This window comes from Phascolarctos cinereus, unplaced genomic scaffold (genome assembly GCF_003287225.1).
Source record: "Phascolarctos cinereus isolate Bilbo 61053 unplaced genomic scaffold, phaCin_HiC Scaffold_1;HRSCAF=81, whole genome shotgun sequence".
Taxonomy (NCBI): domain Eukaryota; kingdom Metazoa; phylum Chordata; class Mammalia; order Diprotodontia; family Phascolarctidae; genus Phascolarctos; species Phascolarctos cinereus.
This window is the reverse complement of record NW_027555514.1, coordinates 116654534-116682298: the sequence shown is the minus strand read 5'-3', so window position 1 is coordinate 116682298 and position 27765 is coordinate 116654534. Positions and strand designations below refer to the sequence as shown.

The 27765-nt window shown below is 45.0% G+C and overlaps 3 protein-coding genes across 3 annotated transcripts; 2 read left to right on the top strand and 1 right to left on the bottom strand.

The window, feature by feature from the left end:
- Window positions 1-1236: 1236 nt before the first annotated feature.
- Window positions 1237-6979, bottom strand: GCC1 (GRIP and coiled-coil domain containing 1). Its single transcript, XM_021002334.2, has 2 exons — window positions 5660-6979; window positions 1237-4278 (listed from the first exon to the last, which is right to left on the bottom strand). Exons 1-2 carry the CDS (start codon window positions 6683-6685, stop codon window positions 2986-2988), a joined length of 2319 nt encoding a protein of 772 aa, XP_020857993.1. The 5' UTR covers window positions 6686-6979; the 3' UTR covers window positions 1237-2985.
- A 2190-nt stretch (window positions 6980-9169) lies between these two features.
- ARF5 (ARF GTPase 5) lies at window positions 9170-13813 on the top strand. The gene is made up of 6 exons (XM_021002372.2): window positions 9170-9344; window positions 10210-10290; window positions 10635-10744; window positions 11549-11620; window positions 12960-13085; window positions 13274-13813. Exons 1-6 carry the CDS (start codon window positions 9278-9280, stop codon window positions 13358-13360), a joined length of 543 nt encoding a protein of 180 aa, XP_020858031.1. The 5' UTR covers window positions 9170-9277; the 3' UTR covers window positions 13361-13813.
- A 95-nt stretch (window positions 13814-13908) lies between these two features.
- On the top strand, window positions 13909-27450 carry FSCN3 (fascin actin-bundling protein 3). The gene is given in 8 exon segments (XM_078153916.1): window positions 13909-15491; window positions 15494-15582; window positions 17527-18229; window positions 18654-18772; window positions 20225-20384; window positions 20541-20711; window positions 22011-22216; window positions 27269-27450. Coding segments are annotated over 7 exon segments (1497 nt in total). The 5' UTR covers window positions 13909-15442; the 3' UTR covers window positions 27269-27450.
- The last annotated feature ends 315 nt before the right edge of the window (window positions 27451-27765 follow it).

Below are 27765 nucleotides of genomic sequence, written 5' to 3'. Positions count from 1 at the left end.
TGAAAGGGAGTTCATAGACTCTACCAGCCTGACAAAGGGATGTATTGCACAAAAAAAAAAAAAAACCGTTCTAGGGCAAGTGCAGGGTTTCAGGTCTTCTGTAGGCTGATTATTGTTATTTTAGGTCTGAGACCCCTGGTGTCATCTGGGCTCATCCTGAACTCCTCATGGCCACCTATGTTTATTATTAGTTCTGGATCCTTTAAGCTTGGAAAATAATGTGTCGCAACTAGCAGTAGAAGAGTTCACATACTCAAGTTCCTTCTTGAAAATTGGAGTAAATATTGAGAACATGGAATTAAAATATAAATTACTTTAGGGAAAGTTTAACTCAAAGTTAGCATGGTACAGAGGTGTCAAACTCACTACCTGAGACATAGCCCTGCAAACACCCAAGACCAGCCGAAACCAGGTTAAAATGTGAGTGGGAAACGTCTAACAAAATAAATAAAAATACAACACAACATGCTGTTAATGGGTGGTTTTCTAAGTCAATATGCAGGCTACAAAGATCCATTTCTTCTTGTTTGACACCACTGGAATAGTGGATCAAGACTTTGTATGACTTTGAATCAGAAAGACTTAAGGGATCCCTCAGACATTCTGAGTAAGTCACTCTTCCTCTCTGTACCTCTATTTCCTCATTTATTAAATGAGGCAGTTGGGTTCCACAGCCTCTAAGGTCCCTTCCAGCTCTATGATCCTATGATCTAGCAGGTAACTCCCTGGCATAAAGAATTTAATCAACAAATCCTATCAACAAGAGAGAAATTCAACAGACTCCTCAAGATCCAGAAAGACTTGCTTCTGCTCTGGTTTTATGATCCTTTCATAACATATGAGCTGAGAGGAAGAGTAGGAAATGAGTAGTAAAGAGGTATGAAATATACAATCAGACTAAACAGTGGTGAAAACACTAAGGGTAATGAGAGTAGAATAAGATATTCAACCCCAAAGCCCCTCAAAGAATACCAGTAAAGGATACACAGAAAATGTGTCTCCTTTAACAGATAAGAATTAAATCAAACTCTTACAACAGCAGACTCTTAGGTTTTCTCTACCTTAAGGTGAAGTCAGAAGAGTAAGTGGTATCCTATTGGTAGAATTGTAAATTGGTCTGAACTTTTGGAAAGCAATTTAGAATTGTTTAAAAAGTGACCAAAATATCCATACCCTTTGACCTAGAGGTCCCACTGCTATGCATTTATACAAGGTGATCATTAAAAATGCCCCAAATACATGAAAATACAGCTTTAATATCACCCTTTATAGTAGCAAAGAACTGGAAAGAAAAGTAGATGCCCATCATTGGAAAATATATACACAAGTTGTGTTACATGGATGCAATAGAATATTACTTGCTATAAGGAATAATAAATATGAACAATATAGAGAAGCATGGGAAAACATATTAACTGATGCAAAATAAGCAGAACTAAGAAAACAATATACCAAATTGCAACAAATGGGACAGCAATACAACAAATTGAAATTATGTCTGTGACGTGAGAATGCACCTTCCTCCCTTCTTTGCAGAGGCAGGGGACTATGAGCATGAAACTCCATGTACGTTTAGAGGCAACACAGTGTGGTAAACAGAGTGCTAGAGTCGAAGCCAGGAAGACCTGGGTTCAAATCCTGCTTGACGCTAGCTATGTGACCATACACAAACCACTTATAATCTCTCTAAGCCTCATCTGTAAAATTAGTCGGTTGGAGCCAAGGACCTATACAGTTATTTCCAGCTTTAAATCTATGATCCTATTTTGGACTTGGTTGATCAGTTGGCTAGTTTGGCTAAATGATTTTTCATTTCCTCCTTTTTACATTGTTATAAGAGATAGCTCCCTGAAAGGAAGAACAAGGGATAAAGTAGAAAATGTAGGTGATGTAAAATCAAAGTAACAATAATTTTTTTTAAGACTAGTTGAGCTCTTGACTAGAAAGCTAGACTATTATCAGGCTAGAAGTTAGACTCTGAGGACAGTAAAAGTGGGCTGAGCCCAGTTAATGCTCTTGCTGGCAGTCCTCCCCACTTTTCTTTTGGGTACACTGTCATACCTGTGAAATGTCTCTCATTCTCTTTTTCCTTTGGTTCCCTGGATTTCCCAAGAATTTCAAAGTATCCAAATCACTTTTCTCCAAGAATGCTTGACTGTGACCCCAGAAAGGCATCTTTATCGGATCTTCTGAATTACTGTTGTGTTAGTGGGTTTTTTCCATAATTTATTAAAGCTAATTCTCCATACAAGGGATTTAACTGGCTATGGGAATCACTCATTGTTGATGAACAAAGATTTAAATATTAGTCTTTAAGCTTAAAAGAACATACTTTTAATCCTGTGTGCTACAGACATAGCACCTTCTCCCTCCCCTCAACATCTGCTTTTTAAAACCTGTGAGAGTGCTAGGTAAACTCTTGGCAAGGTCCAAAAATCCCAAGTTCACAAGACTCTTGGACTGCATAAGCAAAATATGCACCTAGTGAAGGAATCCTGTGAACACCATTCCTATTCCAGACTTGTCTCATGCCCCAGGGGATTGGGCCAAAATCCCACCTGCCTCTGGAAATGAAGGAACAAATCACTGTTTTATTAATCATATTAATTAATAATTAATCATAATAATACACATTAATTATATTATTATTGTCATATTAAAAGCACCAGTGGTACTGGATTACCTTTCCAATGGAATTAATTTATTATCTACTCAGAAACTAAACTGTCTCTGGGAACTTGCAAAGGATAACAAAACATTTTATTTTAGAAAGTTTCAATATTCTCCAAACTTTGGTGCTCAATCTCAAACCCCTGAGCAGAGGTTGCTATTACAGTAATACCATAAGCACTGCCACAGGGCCCAGAAGCATCTGGCAGACACCATCCCAGCCCAGTATGGGAAAGACAGAAATGATACTAGTAAGAGAAGAGGTTATAGTATCAGAACTGACCCGAGGATAAAAAAAGGAAAGGACCAAAAGTTTTATCTCTTGCCAGAAGGCCACCAGCTACTACTGGTTGGGAGTTTCATAATCACTTCTTTCTCCTCTGGACTGAAATGCAAGATAGTCAATATGGCTGTAAGTGTCTGCTGGCGGCCCAAAGAGTCAGACAGGGTTAAGAAGCGATAGATTATATTTTTTAAGTACTCCAGATTGGCCCCCTCCCTGCTTTGGTCCCTGATACTTTTTTCAATGTGGCTCTGTAGAGCACAGACTTGTTCTCGGTGCTGTTCACCCTCCACAATCAGCCTGTCCTGAAGCTGGTGTACCTCCACCTCAAGCTTATGCTTTTGTTTCCTCAGAGATGTTATCTCAACCTCCTTGCGAGCCAGCTGTTCAGCATACAAGAAGAAAGTGGGTTCATTTGACGCAGCCAGGTGCAGAGCTTGGGTCAAACTGTCTGGAGATGAGTCACTTAGACCTCCATTATGCCCCTGGCTCACTGAGGCCTTATGCCCCTGCAGCCCAGAGCACAAAGCCACAGATCGGAGCTGCTCTAGTTCCAAGTCCTTCTCGGCAAGCACTGCTAAAGCACGGTCCCTCTGTTTGTGCAGCTCTTCTTCAAGCTTCAGTGTCCGGTCCCGGAAATCAAGCTGGCTTCTCTCCAGCTCCTGCCGATGGACCTGCTGCAGCTGAGCCAACTCCTGCTTCCAGCTCTCTGCCTCTTGTTGGTGTTGCCTTTCTAGCTCTTCACAGGACAGCCGAAGGGAAATGTACTTCTCCTTCAGCTCTCCAAGCTGCTCCTGGCTTTCCTCCAGTTCCTTGGCTAGGTTGCCATCCTTGCTTGTCTTGCTCTTGAGGACGACCTGGGCCCTCATTTTGTACCTTTCAAACTCCTCTTTCAGCTGCTTGAGCTCTTGCTGGTAGTAGAGTGCAGTAGCCTTTTCCCCATCAGCAGCATCTGAGTTTGTCAGCATCTCTATTTCACACAGTTTTTCCATATTCAGAGATACCTGGCTCTTCCTGGCTGCAATCTGCAACAGCCTCCTCAGTTTCTCCATCTTATCCTTTAGGACATTGACATCCAGGCTGGTCTCCTCATTGTGGCTGTCCAGGGGAGAACGACTAGAGGCTGCAAGAGCTAGTGTCTTATTCTCCATATCCAGCTGCAGAAGGCGATCCTTCAGCTTCTGAATGGCCAGCTGGTCCTTTTGCTTGGCTTTCTCATAAGTGCCCAACAGCTCAGACACTTCTGAGACTTGGTTCTCTAGGGCAGCCACCCTCTGTTCCTCCATCTGAGAATACTGACGGAGCTGTTCCTCGGCCAAAGCAGTCTAAAAACCAAGGAAATAAACAAAGATGAATTAGGAGAGAGCGCAGAGCTTGTCACTGAATCTAGGAAAGGCAGAGAAGAGAGGGGGCATTTGAACAGTATGTGCTGGCAGGAATGGAAAGAACTTTAGAGAACTTTTTCACTGATTCAAGTCCCAATAAAACTTTCTATTATCTACTCCCATTCTACAACCCTGCCCTTACCCCTTGAAGACTCAGAATTTATCTGACCAAATAATATTAAGCTCATTTTATGTGACTTGACAAAAATCACATGGGTGCCAATACCATTACTAGATCAAGTCAAAACAAATGCACTACAATTACTCCCTGAGAAGCATCAACTTCAGCTGAAGAAGTTCAAAGTGAATCCTTCTCCATGAATCCTTCCCTGATCCACCCAGCTTGAAATTTTCTCTCCCTCCTCAAATTTTCCTATAACACTTTATCTAGATCTCTCCTTTGCCCTTCTCAAACACTATCTTGTATATTATACTTATCTGTGTACATGTACTGTTTCTTCCTGCCACCTCCTTCCCAGTAGAATATAAGTTCCTTGAGGCCTGGAATGTTTTTTTTTCCCTTTTATAATCTCATTGCCTGGCACAGTGCCTTAGCTCATGATAGGCAAGTAATGTTTGTTAAGAGCTCATGAACATAGTGCTAATCTGCTTTTAGTTCCTACATTTTTGTCACACATCTAGCATATTATGTCTATCACTCTTAATCCATTGTTTATCCCCAGAAACTCCATGCTACTGCATGCCACCCTTGACTAGAAAGTTCAGAACAGGAGCCCTCATAAAATCCAAAAGAGTATTCTGGGATAGCATATTCATCTCCAAAACAAATTCTAATTGACAACAATTGAAGGAAACTGACTCCTTCTGAAAAAAAATCAACCACACACACAGAATACAGTAACTTCACTGTTTTCCTGAACACAGCTGTTAAGAAACCAATGCCCAGAATCTGGCAGCACTCCAACTTCATTCCAGACAGCACCGACAAACATCACATCCCCTTGGAAGTATGCTCTGTAATTTTTGTAAACATCAATTAGACCAGGATTTTCCAGTAGATTTGTCCATGAGAAATTTTGGGTAAGTACCACAAGAATATAGGAAATGAAAGCATGAAGAGACCTTGGAGATAACTTTCCTCCAAACCTCTCACTTTGCAGAAGAGAATACAAGTTCTTAAAAGATAAAACAACTTGCCTAAAGGTACAATACTGATATACAGCACAGTGAGGATTTGAACTCTCATTACAAATTTAGTGCTTCTTTCAATTACAGTAGACTGTTTAAAAAGAAGAAAAAGTCTAATATTCTTAGTCTCATATTAAGTACCTATGGATCTGAATCAGAAAAGGTGAATTACCTTCCTCATTTCCTGCTGCAACTGGGTCTGGAAATGGCTCTTAAGGTGGGCAGCTTCCTCCTGAAGTTCTTCCAGCCGAGGGTCTGGATGACTCTTCTCTTCTCGAAGAGCCTGCAGTTCACGCTTCAGGTCCTCCACTTCATGGGTCAACTGTTTGATCTGTAACTCAAACCCTTCCACCTGGTCAGCTGAATAGGCCTGTCCAGCCAGGGCTTCCCGGGTCTCCTCTAGCTGCAGTTCAATATCCTGCCTTAAGGTTCTCTCTCCTTGTAGTAATTTCTGCAGCTCCCTCAGCATCAAAGCATGATCACTCTGCTCCTGGGCTCTGTCATGCTGCTGTGTGATCAACCTGGCTTTAGTCTCTGCCATCTGCTCCTGCAGCCCTTTTAGCTCCCCCTCCAGCCGGCTCCTTTCTTCCTCAGCCTTTCTGCTAGCATCCTCCAAATCTTGTTTCATCTTCTTTTTATCAGCCTGGTATGAAGCTTCCATGCGAGACTTCTCTTGAGTCACTGTGGCCAAAGAGCTGGTCAGAGTGGCCAACTGAGTCTTCAGTTGGTGCAACCGTTTGTCAATTTCCCCCCCACCACTGGTTGGCACATCCCCACTACTGGAACTAATGCCACTCTCGGACCCACTGGCTTCCTCAGACTTCGGAGGTGGCGGACCAGTGGCCAGTCTTTCCTCTTCCACCCCGAGATCACCCTTGGTGCTGGTCAGACTGGCTGTTGTGTCCAGGCTGGTAGCAGTGCCAGTGCTGTCCTCACTATGAGTGGAGCACCGGTCATCAACAGCGTCGGCCAAGGGAAGACCTGGGGACTGGCCGGCATCGTCCGCCTCATGGGACGCGGAGAGCACCTTGAGGCTGGCCTCCAGGGCTTCTTTCTCTTTCAGCAAGCTCTTATACGCCCGAACGACGTCCTTGAGGCGGACCTGGTACTGGAGCAACTGTTTCTTCTGCGTCTCTATGGTCTCCAGCAGGTCCTTCTTGCTAGGCCCCCCGCCGAAGTTCATGCCAAACTTCTCCATGGCAGGGGCTGCTCCGTGACGTCACCGCTCCCGGAGCCGGGCAGGGGGAAGGGGCTGAGGTGAGGGGTCCGATCTTACGCGCGCTCCCGCTCAGCTGTCGCCGCTGGCAACGCCGCCATGTCAGGCGCTTTCCTGGCTCTGGCCCCCCCGAGGGCTGGCGGGGCGACTGCCGCGTTCCTCGCTCCCTTTGCCCCCTACGCAGGACAGACCTGTTCCTGCTCCGAACCCAACTCAGTAACCACTTCAGACAGTTGCCAACAACGCTTCCGGGTCTTCCGGAAGTGCAGGTGGCATTCGGGATAGGCGTGCGCTCGGGGAGGGGAGGTGGGACGTAAGCGAAAGGGGTGGGTCGTAGTGAGAGGGGCGGGACCTCTGGAGCACTAAGGGGAGGGGCCTTGAGCACAAACTGCTGCAGTTGCTTCTTGGCCCTATTGGGAGCTGCTTGCTTCCTGGGGTCTGTGCTGGTCTGGGTATCCGATGCAATGGAGGGACTGAGCCTTGGGGAAATGCATAAAGAGACCTGTATGCATGACTGAAGCGCAGAGATTGGAGGCGACCCCCTGCCAAGCGCATGACCACCAGTTCTTCACCTCTTTTGTTTTTTGGACCCCTTAAAGCACTATATAAATGATATTATTTATTAAAATGTTTGAAGGAGAACCCTGCCCCCATGGGGAGTAGGGGAGGGAAATACTAAGGGCGGTTCTCCATACCTTTGCTAAGTGACCCCGAGCAAATCACTTAAAATGGGGATAATAGCATCTACCTCACAGGGTTGTTGTGAGGATCAAATGAGAAATTTGTAATGCCTTTGCAAACCTTAAAGCACTATACAAATACTTATTATTATTATTATTATGATTTTCACCAGTCCAGAAGATCCAGAAAGCTGCAGCCATTATGGTCAGCTGGCTCTTGAGAGTTGTTTGCTCTAAATTTGCAAATTGGCCTTCTGCAGATCTCCAGTGTCACTCAATTCAACAGGCGGTTGTTGATACAGACCTCTACTCTTTCACTGTGTAGTGGAAGTGAATTCTGAATTTGTGAGTCTAAGGCCTAAATTCAAATCTCTCCCCTGATATCTTTCTACCTGTGTAATCTTGGGCAAGTCACTTTATTGCTCTTGATCAAAAAAGTGTCCTCAGTTTTCAAATGAGAGGATTAGATGATCACTTAGGCCCTTTCCGACTCAAAAGGCCCATAGTTGAGGCAGCTACACAGCACAGTAGATAGAGCACCCTCCCAGGAGTCAAGGAGGACCTGAGTTCAAATTCAGCCTCAAATATTTACTAGCTGTGTGACCCTGGGCATATCACTTAACCCCACTGTCTCCAAAAGAAAAAAGGCCTATTGTTTGGGGTGTCTTTGTATAACTAGAGAGTGGAAAAATAGTAAAGCTGGGTATTGTATCTGGACTTGAATATGCTTTCTCCCTCTAGATTATGATCTAAAATTTACATTTTACTTTCCCTCTACCCTGCCAGTCAATTTAATTCAAGCATTCAATTACCATGTGCCTAGTCCTGGGTTAGAGGCTGTCAGAGATACAAAGTATAAGAGGAAATTTCTGCTTTAAAGAGATATATTCTTACTCTACCCTGCTTCTTACTTACATGGGAGGGGCAGGGAATTGAAGTAAACCACACTAGGGTTCCCTAGAATTAATGCCCTTGATAAAACCCAGCTCCTCGAAAGCAGGGACTGTCTTGCTTGTATTCGTAACCCCAGCACTTAGCACAGTGCCTGGAATATTTTAAAGCACTTGATACATACTTCATCTGTTTATTATCTTTAGTGTTTATTGTAGAACAGTTGTGATACCTGGAAGTAAGGGCAGAGTCCATAGATGCATTCCTTACTTTGCAGCGGAAGCAAGAGTTTGTTAACGTGGTTTAAAGCACATAATACTTCTGTTTATTCATTAGTATTTATTGTAGGTCAGGAATGATACTTGGAAATAGGGGCAGTGTCCATAGATTCACTCCTTACTTTGCAGTGGCTCTGGGGAAGAATGGAAACAAGAGGTTAAAGAGTAAGAAACACTTGAGTGCTCTGGCAGGCATGGGGAAGAGAAGTTGCATCTGTTACAAGTGATCCTGACGATGGGAAGTGAGATGGGCTCTGAGGCTATATTCTGGAGAGGCAGGGAATTTGGTTATTACCCCAACTCCTTTCTCCTACTTGGCACAAACACACAAACATACACACAGAGTCCCAGGTAGAGTGTTCCAGAATGCGGGGAGGTTCTTCCTGAACCTTCTTTTCGTGTTTCAGTTTTTCCTGGTGGAAAGAAGTGATTTGGGTCAGAAGGCAAGGGTTCGCACACCATCTCTGCTATTTACCATCCAGGTGACTTACAGAAAATCCCTTCCCCTCCTGGCCTCAGTTTTCTCATCTGAAAAAAAGGAGCCTCTAAGCCCTTTAAGGAGCGCGGAATGGAGGCGGGGCCCTGAATGGGGGGCGGAGCTCTACAGTGACGTCACGCTGGTCCTGTAAGCGCGGAGGCGGCTCTGGTTCCTGCCGCCGCTGCTCTTCATCCCCCCAGCAACCTGCCGGCTCCCGGCTCCCCGCTCCTCCCTCCCCGGCCCAGCCATGGGCCTCACGGTGTCCGCGCTCTTCTCGCGGATCTTCGGGAAGAAGCAGATGCGGATTCTCATGGGTGAGGTCCCGGGCAGCGTCACACCCCCGGCTTGCCTCCCTGCCCACGGTGTAACGCCCTCCACCGCCCCCGCAGCATCCCCGCCCTGCCTCCACCGCCCCCGCAGCATCCCTGCCCAGCCCTGCTCTGCCTTGCTGTACGCCTAGCCCCGGCCTCCCCTTCCTTTCCCGGGGGCAAGAGCTGGGGGGATGGGGGTGGGGTGGGGGTGAGGGGGTGGTCTGGAGAGAGAGAAGGAGATGAGGGAAACTGAGGCACGGGGTGGCGGGTGAGGGAGGAGAGGGAAAAGGGATCCCCGGCGTTCGGACCCCGCTGCTTGGCGGCGGCGGGCGGGGGGCGGGGTTGGGTACAGGAGGTATGGCCTGCCGCCCAGCCGGCCCTGCCTGCAGCCTCCTCCGCTTTGCAGCAGCAGCAACCCGAGCCTGCCGGCGCCCAGGCCCTGGAACCTGCTGGCCTGTGCGGGGTTAACCCACGGGCAGGCCGCCCGCCCCCACGCGAGGCTCTTAGACGTGGCTGGAATGTCTCTTTGGAGAGACTCCTTCCAGGAGAGACAACCCCCCGTCGCTATGAGTGCCCCTACTTCATCCCCTGGGTTCTTTCCTTTAATCTGCAGGCCTTCTTTGGGTGGGGTTTTTTGTTTGGCCCTGGGTGTGTGTTTTTCTATCGAGGGGAAGAGAAATGGCTTGTGATGCCCAGGCTTCTTTCTGACGCCCCTAAACATAGCTCCAAGGAGTGGGACGTGCAAGTTGAAGCTTTCCCATTGCATTTTTCCCGTTGAGCTCTTGACCGTTCCTGAACCCTCTCCCTCCCCACCTCATTCAGAGCTTCTCGGGTACCTCGTATCCATTGCTCTGCCTCTCTGTTGCAGTCGGCTTGGATGCCGCAGGCAAGACCACAATCCTCTACAAACTGAAACTGGGCGAGATTGTCACTACTATCCCCACCATAGGTGAGCTCCTGGGAAGGAGGGGAGGCTTGGTTTCAGGATCTGCTCCGCGGTAATCTGTGAGAGTCCCCTGTATTTCCTCTCTGGGGCCTGACCCTGACACTAGATACGGCTGCTTTGAGAAAGTAGGTCATGGTGTCTTTGGCTGATGGTGCCAGGATGTAGAAGTAGCCCCGGGCCTTGCCGTGTTAATTCTTTTAAGTCTGAATGATGTACTTCTGGGGACTCCCAGAAGTTCTCCTGTCCATGCTGATCTCCTGTCACTTTTGTGGAGTTGAATGTACCTGCCCACATTACAGCACCCCTCCTCCCCCCCAGGCTTCCCCCCCTTTTCCCTTTCCTCACAGGCTTCAACGTGGAGACAGTGGAATATAAGAACATTTGTTTCACCGTCTGGGATGTGGGAGGCCAGGACAAGATTCGGCCTCTCTGGAGACACTACTTCCAAAACACTCAGGTGGGCCAGAGAGTTGGGGTCTAGGATCTCATACCACTGTCTGTCCAGCCAGGCACAAATGTCGCTAAATAGCCACTCCCCTGCCTTAAAATTTCCTATGGTTTCCCATTGCCTACAAAATAAAACTCATGCCTCTGTCTGGTATCTATTAAGCATAAATAAATAAAATAACCCTTTGCCCTCAAGGAATTTTTATTCTACTTCCTAGCCATTTTTCAGCTACTCCCTTTTTTATTCTAGCTACCTTGACCTATTCTGTTTCTTGAACAAGCTTTTCTGCCTCCATGCTTCTGTTCACCATTCCCTCTCCTAGAATATTCCTATCTTTCACCCTTCTCCCCCACTCCAATCTTCTCCCACCTGTTGAAATTCTGTTAATAATACTCCAAGGTCCCACCCAAATACCACTTCCTTCTCTATGAAGCTTTCTCTGGTCTCTTCAGTCAGAAGCAGTTTTTCCTTTCATGTTCCCGTAGCTTTTGCTTCTATCAGTTCTAAATGGCCCTCATGAAATTCTTCCTCATACAATATTGGTATACATATACTTTTACATTAATAAGTGTTTTCAGAGTAGAGAATATATACTTTTTCCCTCACAGTGCCTTGCATATAATAGATGCTCAAAAGATGTTTTGGGTTTGGGAGTTAGGATTTTTGGTTTTGTTTCCTTTTTTGAATGAAAAGCAGTTGAGTCCATTGATGGATGAAAGTGGAGTTATAGAAAAGGGAAGGAAAGGGATGGAGAAGATAGAACTATGGTTCATTTTCTTTGGCTGGGCTAACTGCTCTTTCTTCCCACCCTAGGGTCTTATCTTTGTAGTGGATAGCAATGACCGAGAACGGGTCCAAGAATCTGCTGATGAGCTTCAGAAGATGGTGAGTACCAGATGGGCTATGGAAAACATTGGACAATGAGCCCTCTCTCATGAGTCAGAAATAGCCGAGACAGTGGAAACACAGACTAGGTTACAGCCTAGGCCAGTAGATCTGAGTCGTTTTTTGGATGTAAAATCTCAGGTGTTAATTCACTCTGGGTAAAGAAAAATAGAGAAGCTTTGCCCCTTATGTTATGGGATGAAGCAGGTAAAATAGACTTTCTTTTTATCCTTTAGTCATGTTTATGTGGGATGTTGGCCGAGGTGGGGAGAAGAGATAGGTTGTACAGAAATAGGTACATTGTATCTTTCAATATGTTGAAGTAGGTTTCTATCCTATTTACCAAGAACAGGTATGGGTTGTGTATAAGGCCGAGATGATTTCATTCAGATTAATAATTCTATTTTATTTGTATTTATAATACCTGTAATATTAGCTATATAGACTAGTATTTCCGTAGGCAATTTGGCTACAGAACAGTGTGAGGCTTAAAATACATAAATTATATAAAGAACTTCCAAATCCTGGTCTAGGGATATAGAATACTCACAGAAAAAAAAAGTTGAAAAAAGTTAGTTCAAAATCAAAGATATTGAGCCTGTTTTCATGCTGAAAAAAATTGCACATAATAAGTATTTTTGATATATTAATAGCTAATATTGTAGTGGAGGGAAATGTCATTTGAATTGAGATCCTTTTCCCAGAAACTACTCACATTATGTGGATCATCAGGGTTCTACAGAGCCCAGGTTGAAGAATGTTGATATGAAAATAACTGAGTTTCATATAGCACCTTACAATTCATAAAACACCTTTTATTATAATTAATATATAATTAATATTATTATAATCTTCATATATTATATTAAGTTCATGACAACTCTGTGAGGTAGGTAGACAAAAATAGTGTCATGATTTACAAATGAGGATTGTAAATACTATATTCTACTGATTGTAGAATACTCCTTCCTAGAGGCAGGTAGGTGGCGAAAGGGGATAGAGTGCTAGGCCTGAACTCGGGAAGACCTTATTTCAAATCTGGCCTCAGACACTAGCTGTATGACTGTGGACAAGCCACTTAAAATTCTGTCTGCCTCAGTTTCCTCAGCTGTACTATGGGGAATTCGTAATAGCACCTACCTTCCATGATTGTTATGGGAAACAAATGAGATAATATTTGTAAAGTGCTTAGCACAGTGCCTGGCATATGGGAGGCGCTTAGTAATTGCTCATTCCTTCCTACAGTGTTTACCTTGCCTCTCTTAGAAAGGGTGCCTGTAAGTCAATTGATGGATGTATGACCCCTTATCTCATCCTTCCCTTCTTTTCCCCTCTCAAGCTCCAAGAAGACGAGCTTCGGGAGGCTGTGTTGCTGGTGTTTGCAAATAAGCAGGACATGCCCAATGCCATGCCCGTGAGCGAGCTGACTGACAAGTTGGGTTTGCAGAGTTTGCGTAGCCGGACTGTGAGTGCATCTCCTCGCCCTCCCTCCTCCTTGGGGCTAAGGATAGGGGTTTTACGGTAGAATAGAGGGGTGGGATGAGGGAAAGGATAATACCAGAGAAGAAGGTAAAAGCTGGCATGAGAACTGAAGCTTCCATCCACCACCATGGAACCCCTTTCCCCGTGGCTAACCTCTCCTTTCTCTTACAGTGGTATGTCCAAGCAACCTGCGCTACCCAGGGTACAGGGCTGTATGATGGGCTGGACTGGCTGTCCCATGAGCTGTCAAAGCGCTAACTACCCCAGGGGCAAAACCCCTGCTGGAAGAAAATTCCCAGGTTGTATCTCTTGGACAATTGAACTCTTGAGGACTCCTGAGGCAGCACTCCCTGCTCCTACCCCCTACCCCTCCTTCTCAAACACACACACACACACACACACACACACACACACACACACACACACACACACACACACAAAATTACAGCTGCTCTTGCCTGCATGTTCTCTCTTACCAGGACCCAAAAGACTAACCCTCTGGGTACTGGGGGGAGGGGGGAAGGGGTTGTCTTCTGACTCCCTGGGAACTGTGGAAGCAGCTACAGGAACCAAGGCCTTCCAGAAAAGAAACTGGGTTGACTTTTGATTTCATTCTTTTGGGTGTACTTCTTGGGGTATGTGGGGAGGGGGACCAGACTGGTGCTGTGATTCAGCACTGGATATTGAATAATAAATTTGCTGTGGTTTGTAGCTTTGTTGTTGCTTTCATCTCTAGAACAGGGACCTGCTTTGCAGGGTGCGTTGGGATAGCATTACCTAGGTACCTTGAAGACTTGTTTTGGGAGGAATGCACTTTATAAATCTGAAAGCCTTCTATACAAGTGAGTCCCTAATAGCACTATTGCCTGGAAGAGTGGTGGGATGCTGACAGCAAGGAGACAACTGGTTTGGGAAATGCCGTGGGTTAAGGAGGCTGAACCTTTTTTCCCCAGCCATCTTGTCTGCTTGGCTCAGCCTCACTTTAATAGCTGTGCCTGAGACTAGACAGAGTAACAGGGACACCACCTTGGAGGCCCTGCTCTGTTTGTGTCACTGGGCCCAAAGGCAGTCCTGTCCTCTCAGCAGGAGCACTGGTTGCTCCATCATCTCTGTTATATCATCTCTCTACTGGAATAGCACATCTTAGAGCCTATGGAATGCTGTGCCTTCCGTGTGTTCTACTGAGTACTCTCCCCTCTAGGGAAGTCCCCTGGCTGGCAGGGGAAGGAAAAACTGAGTCTAAAGAAGACAACGCTACCCCCTCTCCTCCAATACAGCCGACGGTTTCCATCTCCTTTGAACCTCCAGCAAAGAATCAAAGAAACCCCCCTCACCATTTTTCTTTAAATGGCCTATTTATCTGTTTTGCCACTACCCCAAATCAGTTAATTTCCCCAGAGCTTCTACTAAGTGCTTTGTCTCTTTATGGGTCATGTAGCTGCACCTCAATCACCATGGGAGCCCAAATTAGTCATATGGAGACCTTTCTTTCCTTAATGGTAGTATTGTGGGAACAACATTTCTGGGGACCAAATGTCTGGACCCTCTACTGCTTTCTTGTCCTTGAATTGCCCGCTATACCACTGGTTACCAATAATGTAATTATAAAAGACTAGTTAAGTGGGAGTTTAGGGGGTAGCGCAGGGGAGGGGAAGGGTAATAACCCATGTCATTTATGTTTTTGTGTCAGTTTCCTTAGCCTAGTCAAGAATCCTTACATCAGTCCTACCTGAAACCCAGTATTGGGCTCTGTCCCCTTTTGCCAAAGAATTCAACATTCTCAATAGTTTTTTTTTCCCTCTCACATTCTTAGGCTAGAGGGATCCCTCAACCCTAAGGGAACCTCATGCCCCTGAACAGAGATTGAGAATGTCTTCTCCTGTTTAACAAAGAAAGAAACAAAGACCCAGAAAGAGGACTTGCCTGAAGTCACAAGTTGGTCCTGGAAGAATCAAGAGGTTTGTGATTTCCAGTCTCAGGTCCAACATGGATCTGTATCCAGGCTCAGAATGTAGAAGATTGCTGTGAATCCTGGGTTCTTATTCACTCTGGAGTGACTGACAAATGTGGATGGATACATTTGTGAGGGATTGGGACCATGCCTTGTCCCAGTATAGGGTGATGACAGGCAGACCTCTAGGGAAAGGAGGCAACCTCTATGGTCATAATGCCTACGGGTCACAGAGCTGGCTAGGTCCAGTGGGAAGGGCACTCACCTAAGAGGTTCCCCCTTTAGATTCCCCCCCTTGTTGGGCAGGCCTGTACCTGGCCCTATGGCCTGCAGGTGCACGTTAAGACGAGGCTGGGCCGGATGAAGTCATCAAGTGTGGCACCATCCCCATGGAGAAGGACTGGATGCTTCACAGGTCCCGACCAGAAGATCAGAAGGTCGCCTTATCAGCTGGGCTGGCACCTATCTAACAGCTGAGAACTATGGAAATAAAATCACTGCTGTAGCTAAAGGCTTAGGCAGGAGACAGGTAACCAGCCATCACTGGGGTGAGTGGGATATCACAACACTGATGCTCAAATGGCCACACACACCCCATCTGGGGGATGTTGGCACCTTTTCTCCTGCCCTTTTGCTTGCCTCTATCACTGACATTCCTGAGTTCTTTCTGTCCTGTGCCCATGGGGTCTCCATCTCCAACCCAGTCTTACCTTATCAGAATCTCACACACCTTTAACAAAGTCCATGGCTAACTTCCAGTCTTCCTGCCTGTCTCTGCTCTGGCTGCTCTCTTACCTCTGCCCCCTATAGTATCAGCACAGAGGTACTGTGACATCACAAAGGAGAGACTTCCAGAGCCTCAGGCTAGAATGAAGGACTATGGGATCTCGGGGGAAATCATATATATAGGAAAAAGGGGGAAGGTGTATGTAACACTAAGTCCTAATTTCATATCTTGGAAAAAGGATAGGAGAAATGGAGGGATCCAGCAGAATCATATGTGAAGAATCACAGGAACTCATGAGTTCTGTAGCATGAATGGCATGGAACAGAAGCCGGAACTGGGTTCTTTGTCTCCTAATGAAAAGAATTTCCATATTTCTACCTCAGATCCTCCCATTGTTTCGTCTCCACTGAGAACATTTAAATACAAATTTTACATCCAAAGCAAACAACATAAGTGCAAGTCTCCTAGGACAAGTATTTCAGAGCTATGCTGGTCCTCAAATGCTGCTTGGGGAGAATGGGGAGCAGGCAGCTGGCCAACAAGATGCTCCCCTGGAGTATTACTGGTGGCTAGCAGGTCACATCTGGACATTTCTGATATTAACTAATTATTCTTGCTAACTAGGTGCCAAGCTCAAAGGACTGAAAGTGCTGCCAGAGCCCTCTAAATTTTAGCACCCTGTTGCAAAGCCGCTTGATCTAGTTCTGCCTCTGAGCCCAACTCTCACACACACACACACACACACACAAAATTTCTAAGTCTCGTTGCTTAAGCCTATGGTCAACACACATTATTTCTAGGAAATATGAAATCTAAAGGCTTACATTTGGCCAGAATCACACGACTGGTGTCTGGGGCAGGATTTGAACTCAGGTCTTCTTGACTACAAACCCCACACTATAGCAAAGTGATGACAGCTTACAGCAACAAACTTTTGTTCCTTGACCTGAGGCTCTTGTTCATCTCTGACACATCAGGTAGAGATAGAATTCCATGAGATGGCTTTACTAAGAACACATGGTTCTGGGAATGCAGATACAGACTGTGGGTGATGAGCTGATGCACCTGGTTCCTAACTATAGTATATGTAGTATCAGAGAGCAAAAAGTAAGCCTTAAGTTTGAATCCCATTGAAACTTTGACCTCAATCTTTGAAGGAGATTGAGAAGAGCAGAGACTGGGAAGTTCATGTTAGGCCAACTAGAGAGAAGCACCATGATACAGTTGATAGAGTATGGGGCTTGTAGTCAAGAAGGCCTGAGTTCAAATCCTGCCTCACCTGCTTATTAGCTGTGATTAGCCAAGTCACTCTATCTGCCTCAGTCTCCTTATCTATAAAATGGCCTCAATGACCTCTAAGGTCCTTTCCATTTCTAAATCTATGATCCTATGAATATGATATTTTTAACTTTTTTTTTAAGAAACCGCATGAGAAACTGCGGTTTGTATATTGGTGATACTGGCTTCACATCCCCAGTGGTATGCATGCAGGTCATGTTATCGTTCCTGCTAGTGGTTGTGGTGGGAGGGCATTAGGGAATATGGGGTTGGTTGCAATGAGGAAACTAGCACTCCTAGGAGTTGATAGGAGTGGTTAGAAGGTCATGGTGAGCCACCTGCACAGTCATAGCAATAGCATAAATGGTATTAGTGACTGACATCAGAGTGCTGTGAATGAGTGGCGTAGGGCCAGTAATCTAGTGAGCATTAATATCTCCCTCCTCCCTCACTGGGACCTCTCTGCAGACCTGGGAATTAAAAGTATGCAATGAACAGGACGAGGATTGTCAGGCTGTGGTGCGCCTACAGAGCATCTATGGCCACATCTTGCTGCCGGAGGGAGATGGCTCAGTCTACTGTGGGTGTCCCCGGAACGCACAGCATGGCTACTTCTTGCTTCGTTTCCACCGCCATGGCAAGTGGACCCTGCAGTGCATGATCACTGGCCGCTATCTGGAGTCTGATGGTGAGGATGTGTTCTGCACCTCGAGGGTGCTCTCTGCCTACCACATGTGGGCCCCACGGCCAGCCTTGCACGTCCACGTGATGCTCTACAGCCCAATTACCTGTTGTTACGTCCGGGCCAGCCCTGAGCAGGGTTGTGTCTGGGTGGACACACCTGTTCCCTACTTAGAGGAGTGTGGCTTCTTGCTGCACTTCCATGAAGGGCTCTACCACCTCGAGTCTTCTTCCCACCACTTCCTGTCCCAAAGTGACAGGCTGGTCAACAGACCCTCACCACAAACAGCCTTTCACCTTCAGCTCCGGCCTGGTGGGCAGATAGCCTTGGGCGATGGGGAGGGATGCCTCCTGTACCCGCAGGGCTCCCATGCCCTCCTGGCTCTGGGCTCCAGCCCCATGGGGGGAGAGGAGTGGTTTGTGCTACAGCACTGCACAGCCTGGATCGCTATTAAAGCTAAGAATCGGAAATTCATCACCATTGTTTCAGGCAAGTGCTGGGGCTGGTGGGAGGGGTGGAGGAAAAATCCATAAGGGAGAGGAACTGCGTGAGGGAAATGAGGAGAGCAGGGGAGTGGGGAATGAAAAGTGCTAGATCCTACAAAGTGAAGAATCTCAAAAGTAAAGAATAGAAATATGGCCTGGAAAGCAGGCAGAGAGAGGTTGAAAAACAAAGAAACTAGTCTCTGGATGGAAGGGGCTGTGTCGTCTTCTTCTATAAAATGCCCTACAGGGTCTGGTATGGACCATTCCATACAGAAAAATAATGAGAGGAGGGAAAACAGAGTTTAGCTCTTAGCTGGTGGGGGATGGTTGGGTCTGGGTCTTGTTGGGGAAGAAGAGGCTGTAGGAGGAGGAGCAGGGGCTGATACTGGCCCGTGGACTGCCTGTGATCAAAATCCCTCTTTCTGCAGATTTGGAAGTCTGTGCTAGTTCTGAGCGGATGACCCCTATGTCCTTCTTCCAGTATAAGAGTAATCCAAACACTAATGCCATTCAGCTCCGTTCAGTTACTGGTCAATATTTAGCACAGGTAAGAATATCAGCCTAAAAGCTGGCCCAGGACAATTTAGAGGAATTTTAGCCCAGGTATTCCCTTTTTCTAAACAACATGCGCACCCTAAGACCCCACGGTCCCATCTCACAGTGGAAATGAAAGCGATCTCTTCCAGGGTAGATGTCCAGATGTTTTAAGCTGCCCCAAAGAAGTAAGATGCTTGTGTCCCTAATTCATTCTGATTTGTCCCCATGATCCTGAGTGCAGGCTTCTTCTTTCTTTTGACTGTTCCTAGAGCGAAACCCTAGAAGAGTGGTCTGGAGTGTGGGAGGGTTGGGCTATGGAATCCAGAGTTGGACCTCACTGTAAGTCCCTAGAGCTATGGAACCTCAGCAGAAATGTCATACAGAGACTAGCATGATTTTCAAGGACTTTTTTTCTCTTTAATAATTGTCATAACAATAATAATATTACAATAACAATAGCCAACTTGTCATTTTGTGTACATTACCTCATTTGGACCATGCAACAGCCCTATGAAGTAGATACACTACAAATAATATCATCCTCATTTTATAGATGAGGAAACTGAGACTCAGAGAGGTTCACAGGCAGTTAGATGGCACAGTGGGTGGACCACCAGCCTTGGAGTCAGGAAGATCTGAGTTCAAATCTGGCCTTAGATACTAACTGTGTGACCTTGGACAAGTCACTTAACCTCTGTTTGCCTCAGCTTCCTCATCTGCAAAATGGGGATAATAATAGCACTTACCTCCCAGGGTTGCTATGAGGATCAAATGAGATAATAATTGTAAAGCTCTTACCACAGTGCCTGTCACATAGCAAGCCCTATATAAATGGTTATTATGATTATTATTATTTGTAGGTTCCACAGGATCATAGATTTAGAGGTGGAAGAGACCTTAGAGGCCATGTAGCTCCCTCATTTTACAGATGAGGCCCAGAATCACGTAGCTTGTGATTGTTCAAGGCACGATTTGAACCCATGAATATCCTCACTCCTAGTCCAATGTTCCTTTCCGTTCCACAACACTGCCTCTCTTTCCCCCTTTTGTCCCACTCTCTTGCGCTTTGTGAATCATAGTTCATCCTGTGTTGGTAGTAGGTCTTTTTTCCAAGAAGAATTTGAAAGATAAAGAGAAGGAAGCTCTAGACTAAGGGTTCTTAGCTAGGGATAGATATCAGATGGTCCAGTAACTTGGGTAGGAAAAAATATTTTAATAGCCGTATTTCAGTATAAAGGGTTTCTTTTGCAGTGTATTTTATTTTATACATTTAAACACATTACTCTGAGGAGGAGGTCTGTAGGCTTAGCCAGATAGCCAAAGGAATCCATGACACAAAAAAGGTTAAGAACTCCTGGACTAATTAAGCGTTAATAAACTAGCTGAGAGTGGAAGCCAGAGGCAAGGTTTGAGAGGGGACCTGAACTCTGCCCCAAAGCTGAGACTTTCCCCTTCTTTGCAGAGGTCACATAGGGCAGTAGTGGGAGATGGGCAAAAACAAGAGGCCAGTGCCATTTTCTGTGTGAACTGGGACTGTGGCAAGATTGCTCTGCAGGCTGCTAATGGACGTTATGTGGGTGTCACATCCGACGGGTTCTTAATAGCCAGCTCCCTGCATCCAGGTAAGCCAGGGGAAGGGGCCCTTCCTATTAGGATCTCTGGGCCAGGAATCCTTGCATAAGGCCCTTCCATACCTAGACTGCCCCTGGTGCATCACATCTGAAAGAGATCCCTGAATGGTTATCATTTCCAGTGATCTCAACTCCCATTTCCCCCAGGCCCCTGTGAAGAATTTAGGATCCGCTTAGTCAATAGACCGTTCTTGGCATTGCGAGGTCGCTATGGCTATGTGGGTACATCATCAGAACATGACCAAATGCAATGCAACATGGACCAGCCAGACTGTATCCAGTTACTGCCCTGCCGCCAAAGCATTTACCACTTCCAGGGTGAGTGCTACTCTCAGCCCAATCCCTCCTTGTCAATATGCCACAAGACATCTGAGGCTCATCACTCAGTGTCCATTGGCTCCTTCCCCAACTCAACCCTTTCCAGGATGTGGGAGAGTTACCTTAGGGGAGTCTGGGTTGGATGGTCTATGGGTCCCTTCCAACTCTAATATTTATGTAATTGGAGCAGGAGAAGATCTTGAAGGCTATCAGGTTCAACTCATCCCTTTGACAGGGGCCTGGAGGGGTGAGATAGTTTGAATGAAGTCATTCAGCAAATCAGTGGCAGTATAAGGAATCTGGATTTCCTGACTCCCAGTCTAGTGTCCATCCTGCTATGCCACTCCCTAAGGTTTTACGATATTTTGAAAACAAGACATCTTTCTGAAACAATTCTTGTGCCTTAGCATTTACTGGATGCCACAGTAATATATGCTGAGCATGAAGAAGGAAGTTCAGGTTTGCCTTCCCTCTCCCACTATATATACACTTTACTGAAGAATCTCACTCTCCTGAGTTAAAATGAGCCCCTTCACTCACACTTTTCCTCCGACACCCTCTTTCCTGCCACTTTAAGAGTCTAGCCACAGTGCTAAGTTAAAGCAAACTGTAAGACGTGCAGAAGGTAATGGGCAGGGAGAACAGGGTGGGGCTACTGGGAGATTGTCCTGGGCTGGGGTGGGAGGTGGTGGGGTAGATAGATGAATAGACAAAAGAAGATTCCTGAGTAGATTGGGATTTTTTTTAAAAAGTCAATCTAAGGAGGAAGGTACCTCCCCTATTGTTCTTTATAACAGATCCCAAATTGGAAAGAGATGGCACATAGACCTAGGGCATCCCTCTTCATGCTTCTCTGAGGCAGCCAGGTGGTACAGTCAATAAAGCCCTGGACCTGGCTGGAGTCAGGAAGGCCCAACTTTGATTCCTGCCTCAGACCCTTCCTAACTGGGTGACCCTGGACAAGTCATTTGACATCTCTGTGGCTCAGTTTCCTCATCAGTGAAATGAAGATAATAATAGTGCTACCTCCCATGGTTGTTGGGAGGATCAAATGAAATAATCTATATAAAATGCTTCCTAAACCTTAAACTACTATATAAATGCTAGCTAGTTAATATTATTATTAGCTAAGGTACTGCTGACAAAGGATGGGAGATTTGGGGAGGAGGAGGTATGGTTGATGGAGGTAGTGTGGTTGTATATCCCCTCTACCCATACCACAACTCAGGTGTCGGAGAACCTGAGGCACATACTTCACTTTCACAGCACTTAATGACCTCAGCTCTCCTACCCCCACAGCACAGGGTGGCACCTTCTGGTCCCTGACAGCCTGTGGCACCTTCCGTCCCTGGGGAAAGTTTGCTCTCAACTTCTGCCTAGAACTACGAGGCACCAACCTACTAGCTGTGTTGGCCCCCAATGGCTACTACATACGGGCTGACAGCAGTGGTGTCTTGCTGGCTGACAGCGAGGCCATTACCAGTGAATGTCTCTGGGAGTTTTAGGTATGAGAAAATCTTCACTTGACCCTACCATCCCTTTTATCTACTATCCTACATCTCTCCTCCTGCTCACAAATTCCTAGAAAAAGTTGTTTACACTCTTTGCCTCCACTCACTTGTCAACCCCTTGCAATTTGATCTCTGTCCCCACCACTCAGCTGAAACAGTTTCTGTCCAGGTCACTAGTATTTCCTTTATTGCTAAATCCGGTCACCTTTTTTGGGTCCCCATTGTTCTTGACCTCTCTGTGGTATTTAACCTTCACTCTTCTGGATACTCTCTCCTTTCTAGGGTTTTGTGGCATTGCTCTGTCTTGGTTCGTCTCAGCCTCCCTTTTAGGATTTTAGGTCTCCTTCATGTGAGTCACCCGGGGCTCTGCCTTGGATCCTCTTCTCTTCCCTCTACAGAATTTCTCTTCTTTCTTTCATCAGCCCCCATGGCTTCAACTACCATCTCCCTGCCAATGACTCTCAAATCTACATATGCAGCCCTCGTCTCTTCCTTGAACTCTAATGCAACCTCACCGATTGCCTGCTGAGCATTGCTGCCTAGACATCCCATAGGCATCTCAAACTCAGCATATCCAAAAACTTTCCTCTTAACTGCGCTGCTCCTTTCTAACTTTCTCTTTTCTGTCAAGGTCACCATCATTCTACTCAAATGCATTTACTCCCCATCCTTCACTTTGACTCACCTCTTCACCCCCATATCCTATCAGCTGCCAAGTCTTCTTGATTCTACCTCCCTTATATCTCTTGCATCCATCATCTTCTCCCCATGCATACTGTAATCACTCTAATTCAGGCCCTCACTATTATTATTGTTTTAGAGTTTAAGGAGATTTACTTGTCATAGCATGTAAAAGATACTCAGCAAGGATACAGCAAGAATTCAGCTGAATGTAGTGTCCCTGCATCCCTGTTGCTATGCTTATACATTTATCAAGCCTGAAGGAGGACAGCTCCAGCCTTCCGATGGGCTGACTTTTATGTTTAGATCATCAGGAAGCTTTATTGCTCAGCTTCCCCCTCCCCCTCTTCCCCCCAGCTAATTAAGTTTTAAGGTTGATTTCAATACCTTTCAAAGCAGGCTCTCATTGCTGAAATCACCTCTGAATTGATCTTCTCTCTCCTTCATCCTTCACACAGTGGCCAAATTGATATTGCTAACATAGAGATCTGACCATGTCACTCCCCAGCTCAGGATCATAAAATACAGATTCCTTTATTTGGAATTTAACCCTATTCCCAATCTGGCTCCAGGACTGTCTTTCGGGTTAACTACAGATTGGTAGTCCATCAGTACTCTACGTTCTGGCCAAACTGACCTAATGACTGTGGTCTATGCACAATATTCCCCTTCCTGCCCCCATACCTCTGCACAGGCTATGCCCCACAGCTGAAATGCTCTTCCTCCTCAGCTCTGTCTAAATCTACCTTCAAGCCTAAGCTCGAGCACCACCTACTTGGAGGCCTTTTCTGATTCCCACCGGTTTTTAGTGCCTTCTCCCCTCAATCTCCTTTGTTTTCCTTTGTATGTATGTTCTCTTTACTTTTTGTATACAAGTAGGTTTCACCTAATAAATGACAAGCTCCTGGATATTAAGGAAATGTTTCATTTTTTTGTATCCCCAGCACCTGGCACAATGCCTGACCTATATAGTAGGTACTTATTAAATGTTTGTTGATTGATTGATTGTATCAATACTTGAGAGAGAAAAGAAGATGAGCTGTGGAAGTACTTCTGGGTCATAGAATCCTATATGCTAGATTTAGAGCTGAGAAGGACCTTCGAGGCCATGTAGACTCACCCCCTCATTTTACAGATAAAGAAACTGAGGCCCAAAAGGGTTAAGTGATTTGCTCAAGGTCACAATGACGTACCAAGAATTTATTAGCTGATGGATACTTCTAAACGTATCAGTTTACCATCAGATTCCCTAACCCAAACTCAATAGGAATGGTCCTCCAAATATGTTTTCATGTGGTTGTTATGAGGAAGTGAGAACTCTTATTGTCACACTAGAGTATCCCTATGCTTATAGATAGAAATCTTCACCTAAATCTAAGCCTTTGAAAAGTCCAATAGTAGGTGGTGAATAAGGGAAAGGAGGTTAATTTTGAGAGAGAAGATATTTATATATACATAGATCTCCCTCTTGTCATCTGTGTGGGTCTCTTACGATCAGATGACTTCTAAATCTACACCAATAGCTTGACCTCTTTCATGGGTTCCATTCCACATCATCTTGTATGTTCTTCCGTAACCTCAAACTCTGTGTTTCTGAAATTGTAAACTCCTCATCTTCCTTCTGAACCTGGCTCCTCATTTCTTATTTCTATTCTCCCAGATATCCACCCTCAAAACCTGAATAATTTTTAAAAAATGTCTTCCTTTCCCTAACTTCTTACTTAGTTACTAAATGCTATCAATTTATCAATTCTTCCTTTCCAATGTCTTTTAAATTTATTCTTTCTAGTCCCACTACCTTATTTCAGGTTCTCAATACCTCATAGTTTATTAAAAGGCTTCCTAATGGGCTTTCTTCAACCTCTCTCAATTCCAGTCTTTCCGTATCGCCACCAGATTAATCTTCCTAAAGCATGGCTTAGATTGGAGGTGTCAAATTCAGTACTGGCTGACCACATGAATTCTGAAGGGAAGACTGAACCAGATTAACATGTAATTGGGAAATGTTTAGTGAAATAAATAAAAATATAATACAACATAGATAATGTTAATTTATGCAGTGTACATGCCAGCAGAGATCTGTTTCTATTTGAGTTTGATACCACTGGTTATATCATGTTATTCTGCATCTCAGAAACCTTCAATGACCCTCTCATGCATAATTCCAAATGTTTTCGCCTGACATAATAAATATTCCACAATCTAACCCCAATCCACCTTCCCAGTTTTGGACCCCTTTTAAGTATGTATGGGACAGTGGAGATGGTAATAGATAGAGTCAGGAAGACTTAGCTCTGATACTATCTTTTTTCTTCTACCTTTCTGACTGGTCCTTCTCAATCTTCTTTGCAGGATGATCATCTATATACTGCCTCCTGTGGAAAGATGTATTCCAGGGCTCTGTTCTAGGATTATACTCCCACTCTCTTTACTCTGTCTCACTTGGTGACCTCATTTGTTCCCATAGGTTCAATTGTGGTCTTTATGCAGAAGACTCCCAAATCTACATATCCAGCTACATATCCATCTCTGACTATTTGCTGGATATTCTGAGGCATCTCAAAGGAAACATGTCTAAAACAGAACTCCTTTCCTCCTAAACCTCTCATTCATCCTAACTTTTCTATTCTTCCCTTAACCAGCATCCTTTTAGTCACCTAGGTTCACTCAGGACATAGAAGTCGTCCTCAGATCTTTGTTGTTCCTCTCCTTATCCTTCTATTCTGTCATTGCTAATTCTTGTGCCAAGTCTACCATGTCATTCCCATTCTCTCACTCAACAATGAAACCATTGTTCAGGTCCTCATCCTTTCTTACTTCTAGGTTATTATGCTGATGGGCTTCCTGAATCCAAGCTCTTCCCTCTCCAAATCATCCTCTATTTACTACCCAAAATGATATCTCTGAAACCCAAATCTGACCATGTCCCTGCTCAAGAAGTTTCAATGATTCCCTATTCCTTCTGGTATAAAATATTAATTCCTCTGAGTTTGCCATTTAAAGCTTGTCACAATATAGGATCCACTCTATCTCTTCAGAATGACTATATATATACCCTTAGCATTCTACATTCCAACCAAACTGGCCCACCTGCCCTTCCCTATACACAATATTCCATCTTCTGTCTATAGCTTTTGCCTGAGTTCAAATCTTTACTGACTGTGTGACTCTGAGAATTACTTAACTTTTCAGCCCTCAGTTTCCTCATCTGCAAAATGAGGATAATAATAGCACCTACCTTCCAGAGTTGTTGTGATGATTAAACAAGATAACATTTGTAAAGCACTTTGCAAACCTTAAGGTACTATAGAAGTGCTATCGTGGGCTGGACCCCATGCCTGTTGGAATATGCTTCCACTTTTTACCCCTGCCTCCTGGCACATCCCCTTTTCTTCAAGACTCAAGTACCTCCTCCTACAAAAAAGGCTTTCCCAATTTCCCCATTTGTTAGTACTCTCCATCCCATCAAAAAATAACTTTGCATTTAGCTTTACTCCTGTCAGTACATATTGTTTTTCCCTTATAGATTACAAGCACCTTGAGAGCAGGGACTTTTCATTTTTGTCTTTTTCTACCTGGTACAGAGTAGGCATTTGATAACTATTCATTGAACTGAATTACTAGCTGTATGGCTATGAAAGTTGCTTAACCATTCCAACTCTCACACAACTTTCTAAGACTACGAATCATAGATGGAGTGCATCTTTTAAATTCTGGGAGTTTTCTCATTGAGACAATCACAGTTACTGATGGTTTAACGTAAAATGTTCTGTTTCATCTAAACTGGGTTTCACTTTTCTGCACTTCATTTCCTCTTCCTTAAAAAGATAATGCTGTACTAGATTATCACCAAGGTCCTTTCCCATGCTAAATTTCTACGTTCTTTCCTCTATTCACTGCCCTTGGAACATGTCTGGCTTTTCCCCACCCGCCCCCTTTTACTTGCCAGCTTGGAATGCCCTTGTGTTCCTCTTTGCCTACTGAAATCTCATCCATCATTTGGAGAATCACAATGTCTCAGAGCTGGAAGGCATTTCATCTTAGAGGTCATCTAGTCCAAACTGTAGCTGAATAAAATATTCTTTTTCTACTGAAAAGGAAATTGAGGCACTGAGAAGTTGATACTCGAGCTCAAATCTATCTGTTCAGTGAAGCCCTTATAATTTAATGCCTCTTTTTCTAGCAAATGTCTTTCACTCCAACTGGTCTATAATTTCCTTGAAGGAGCAGGGAGCTCATGTGCTTTTTTGTATCCCCTATAGCACCTAGCATATCCCCTCATAAGTGCTCAATAAATATTTGATTGATCTGATTTAGTGAAAGTTCCTATTTGACTCATACACCACACCACCCACCCCCAGGTAGACATGATGCCACCATAAAGAAGCCCTTTGGAGGAGGAACCACTCTACTGAACAGGATGGAAACCCTGAAGATGAGATCTGCAAAAAGATTATCCACAGCCCAGCCCCTAACCTTACCAGCCAGAGCTTAACCTTCCATTCCTCATTTACGTTCGGTAACAATACACCATGACCAGCCACCAATGTTTCTGTGTACTGCCTCTTTCTAAGGGAGCAGAAGAAGGGGTGGGGGTGGAGGTGGGGAGTAGGGTGGAGAGGCTATGGCTATGAGGCCTTGGGATACTTTGGGTCTAACATTCAGAGAGGCTAAAGAAGTTGTGTCGTGGGCAGGCATGGTGGCACCCACCTGTAATCCCATCTACTGGGGAGGCTATGGCTACCAGATTTCTAGAGCTCAAGAATTCTGAATTGCAATGGACTATGCAAATCTGGTATCTACACTAAGTTTGGCATCAATTGGGAGAGCCCCCCAGGAGTGGGGTCAGACACAGAGTAGTG

Coding starts and splice junctions, on each gene's coding strand:
- ARF5 (XM_021002372.2), top strand. CDS start 9,278: ATGGGCCTCACGGTGTCCGCGCTCTTCTCGCGGATCTTCGGGAAGAAG. Junction 11,621..12,959: donor CTGATGAGCTTCAGAAGATG/GTGAGTACCAGA, acceptor TCCCCTCTCAAG/CTCCAAGAAGACGAGCTTCG. Junction 13,086..13,273: donor AGAGTTTGCGTAGCCGGACT/GTGAGTGCATCT, acceptor TTTCTCTTACAG/TGGTATGTCCAAGCAACCTG.
- GCC1 (XM_021002334.2), bottom strand. CDS start 6,685: ATGGAGAAGTTTGGCATGAACTTCGGCGGGGGGCCTAGCAAGAAGGAC. Junction 4,279..5,659: donor TGCAGCAGGAAATGAGGAAG/GTAATTCACCTT, acceptor CTTGGTTTTTAG/ACTGCTTTGGCCGAGGAACA.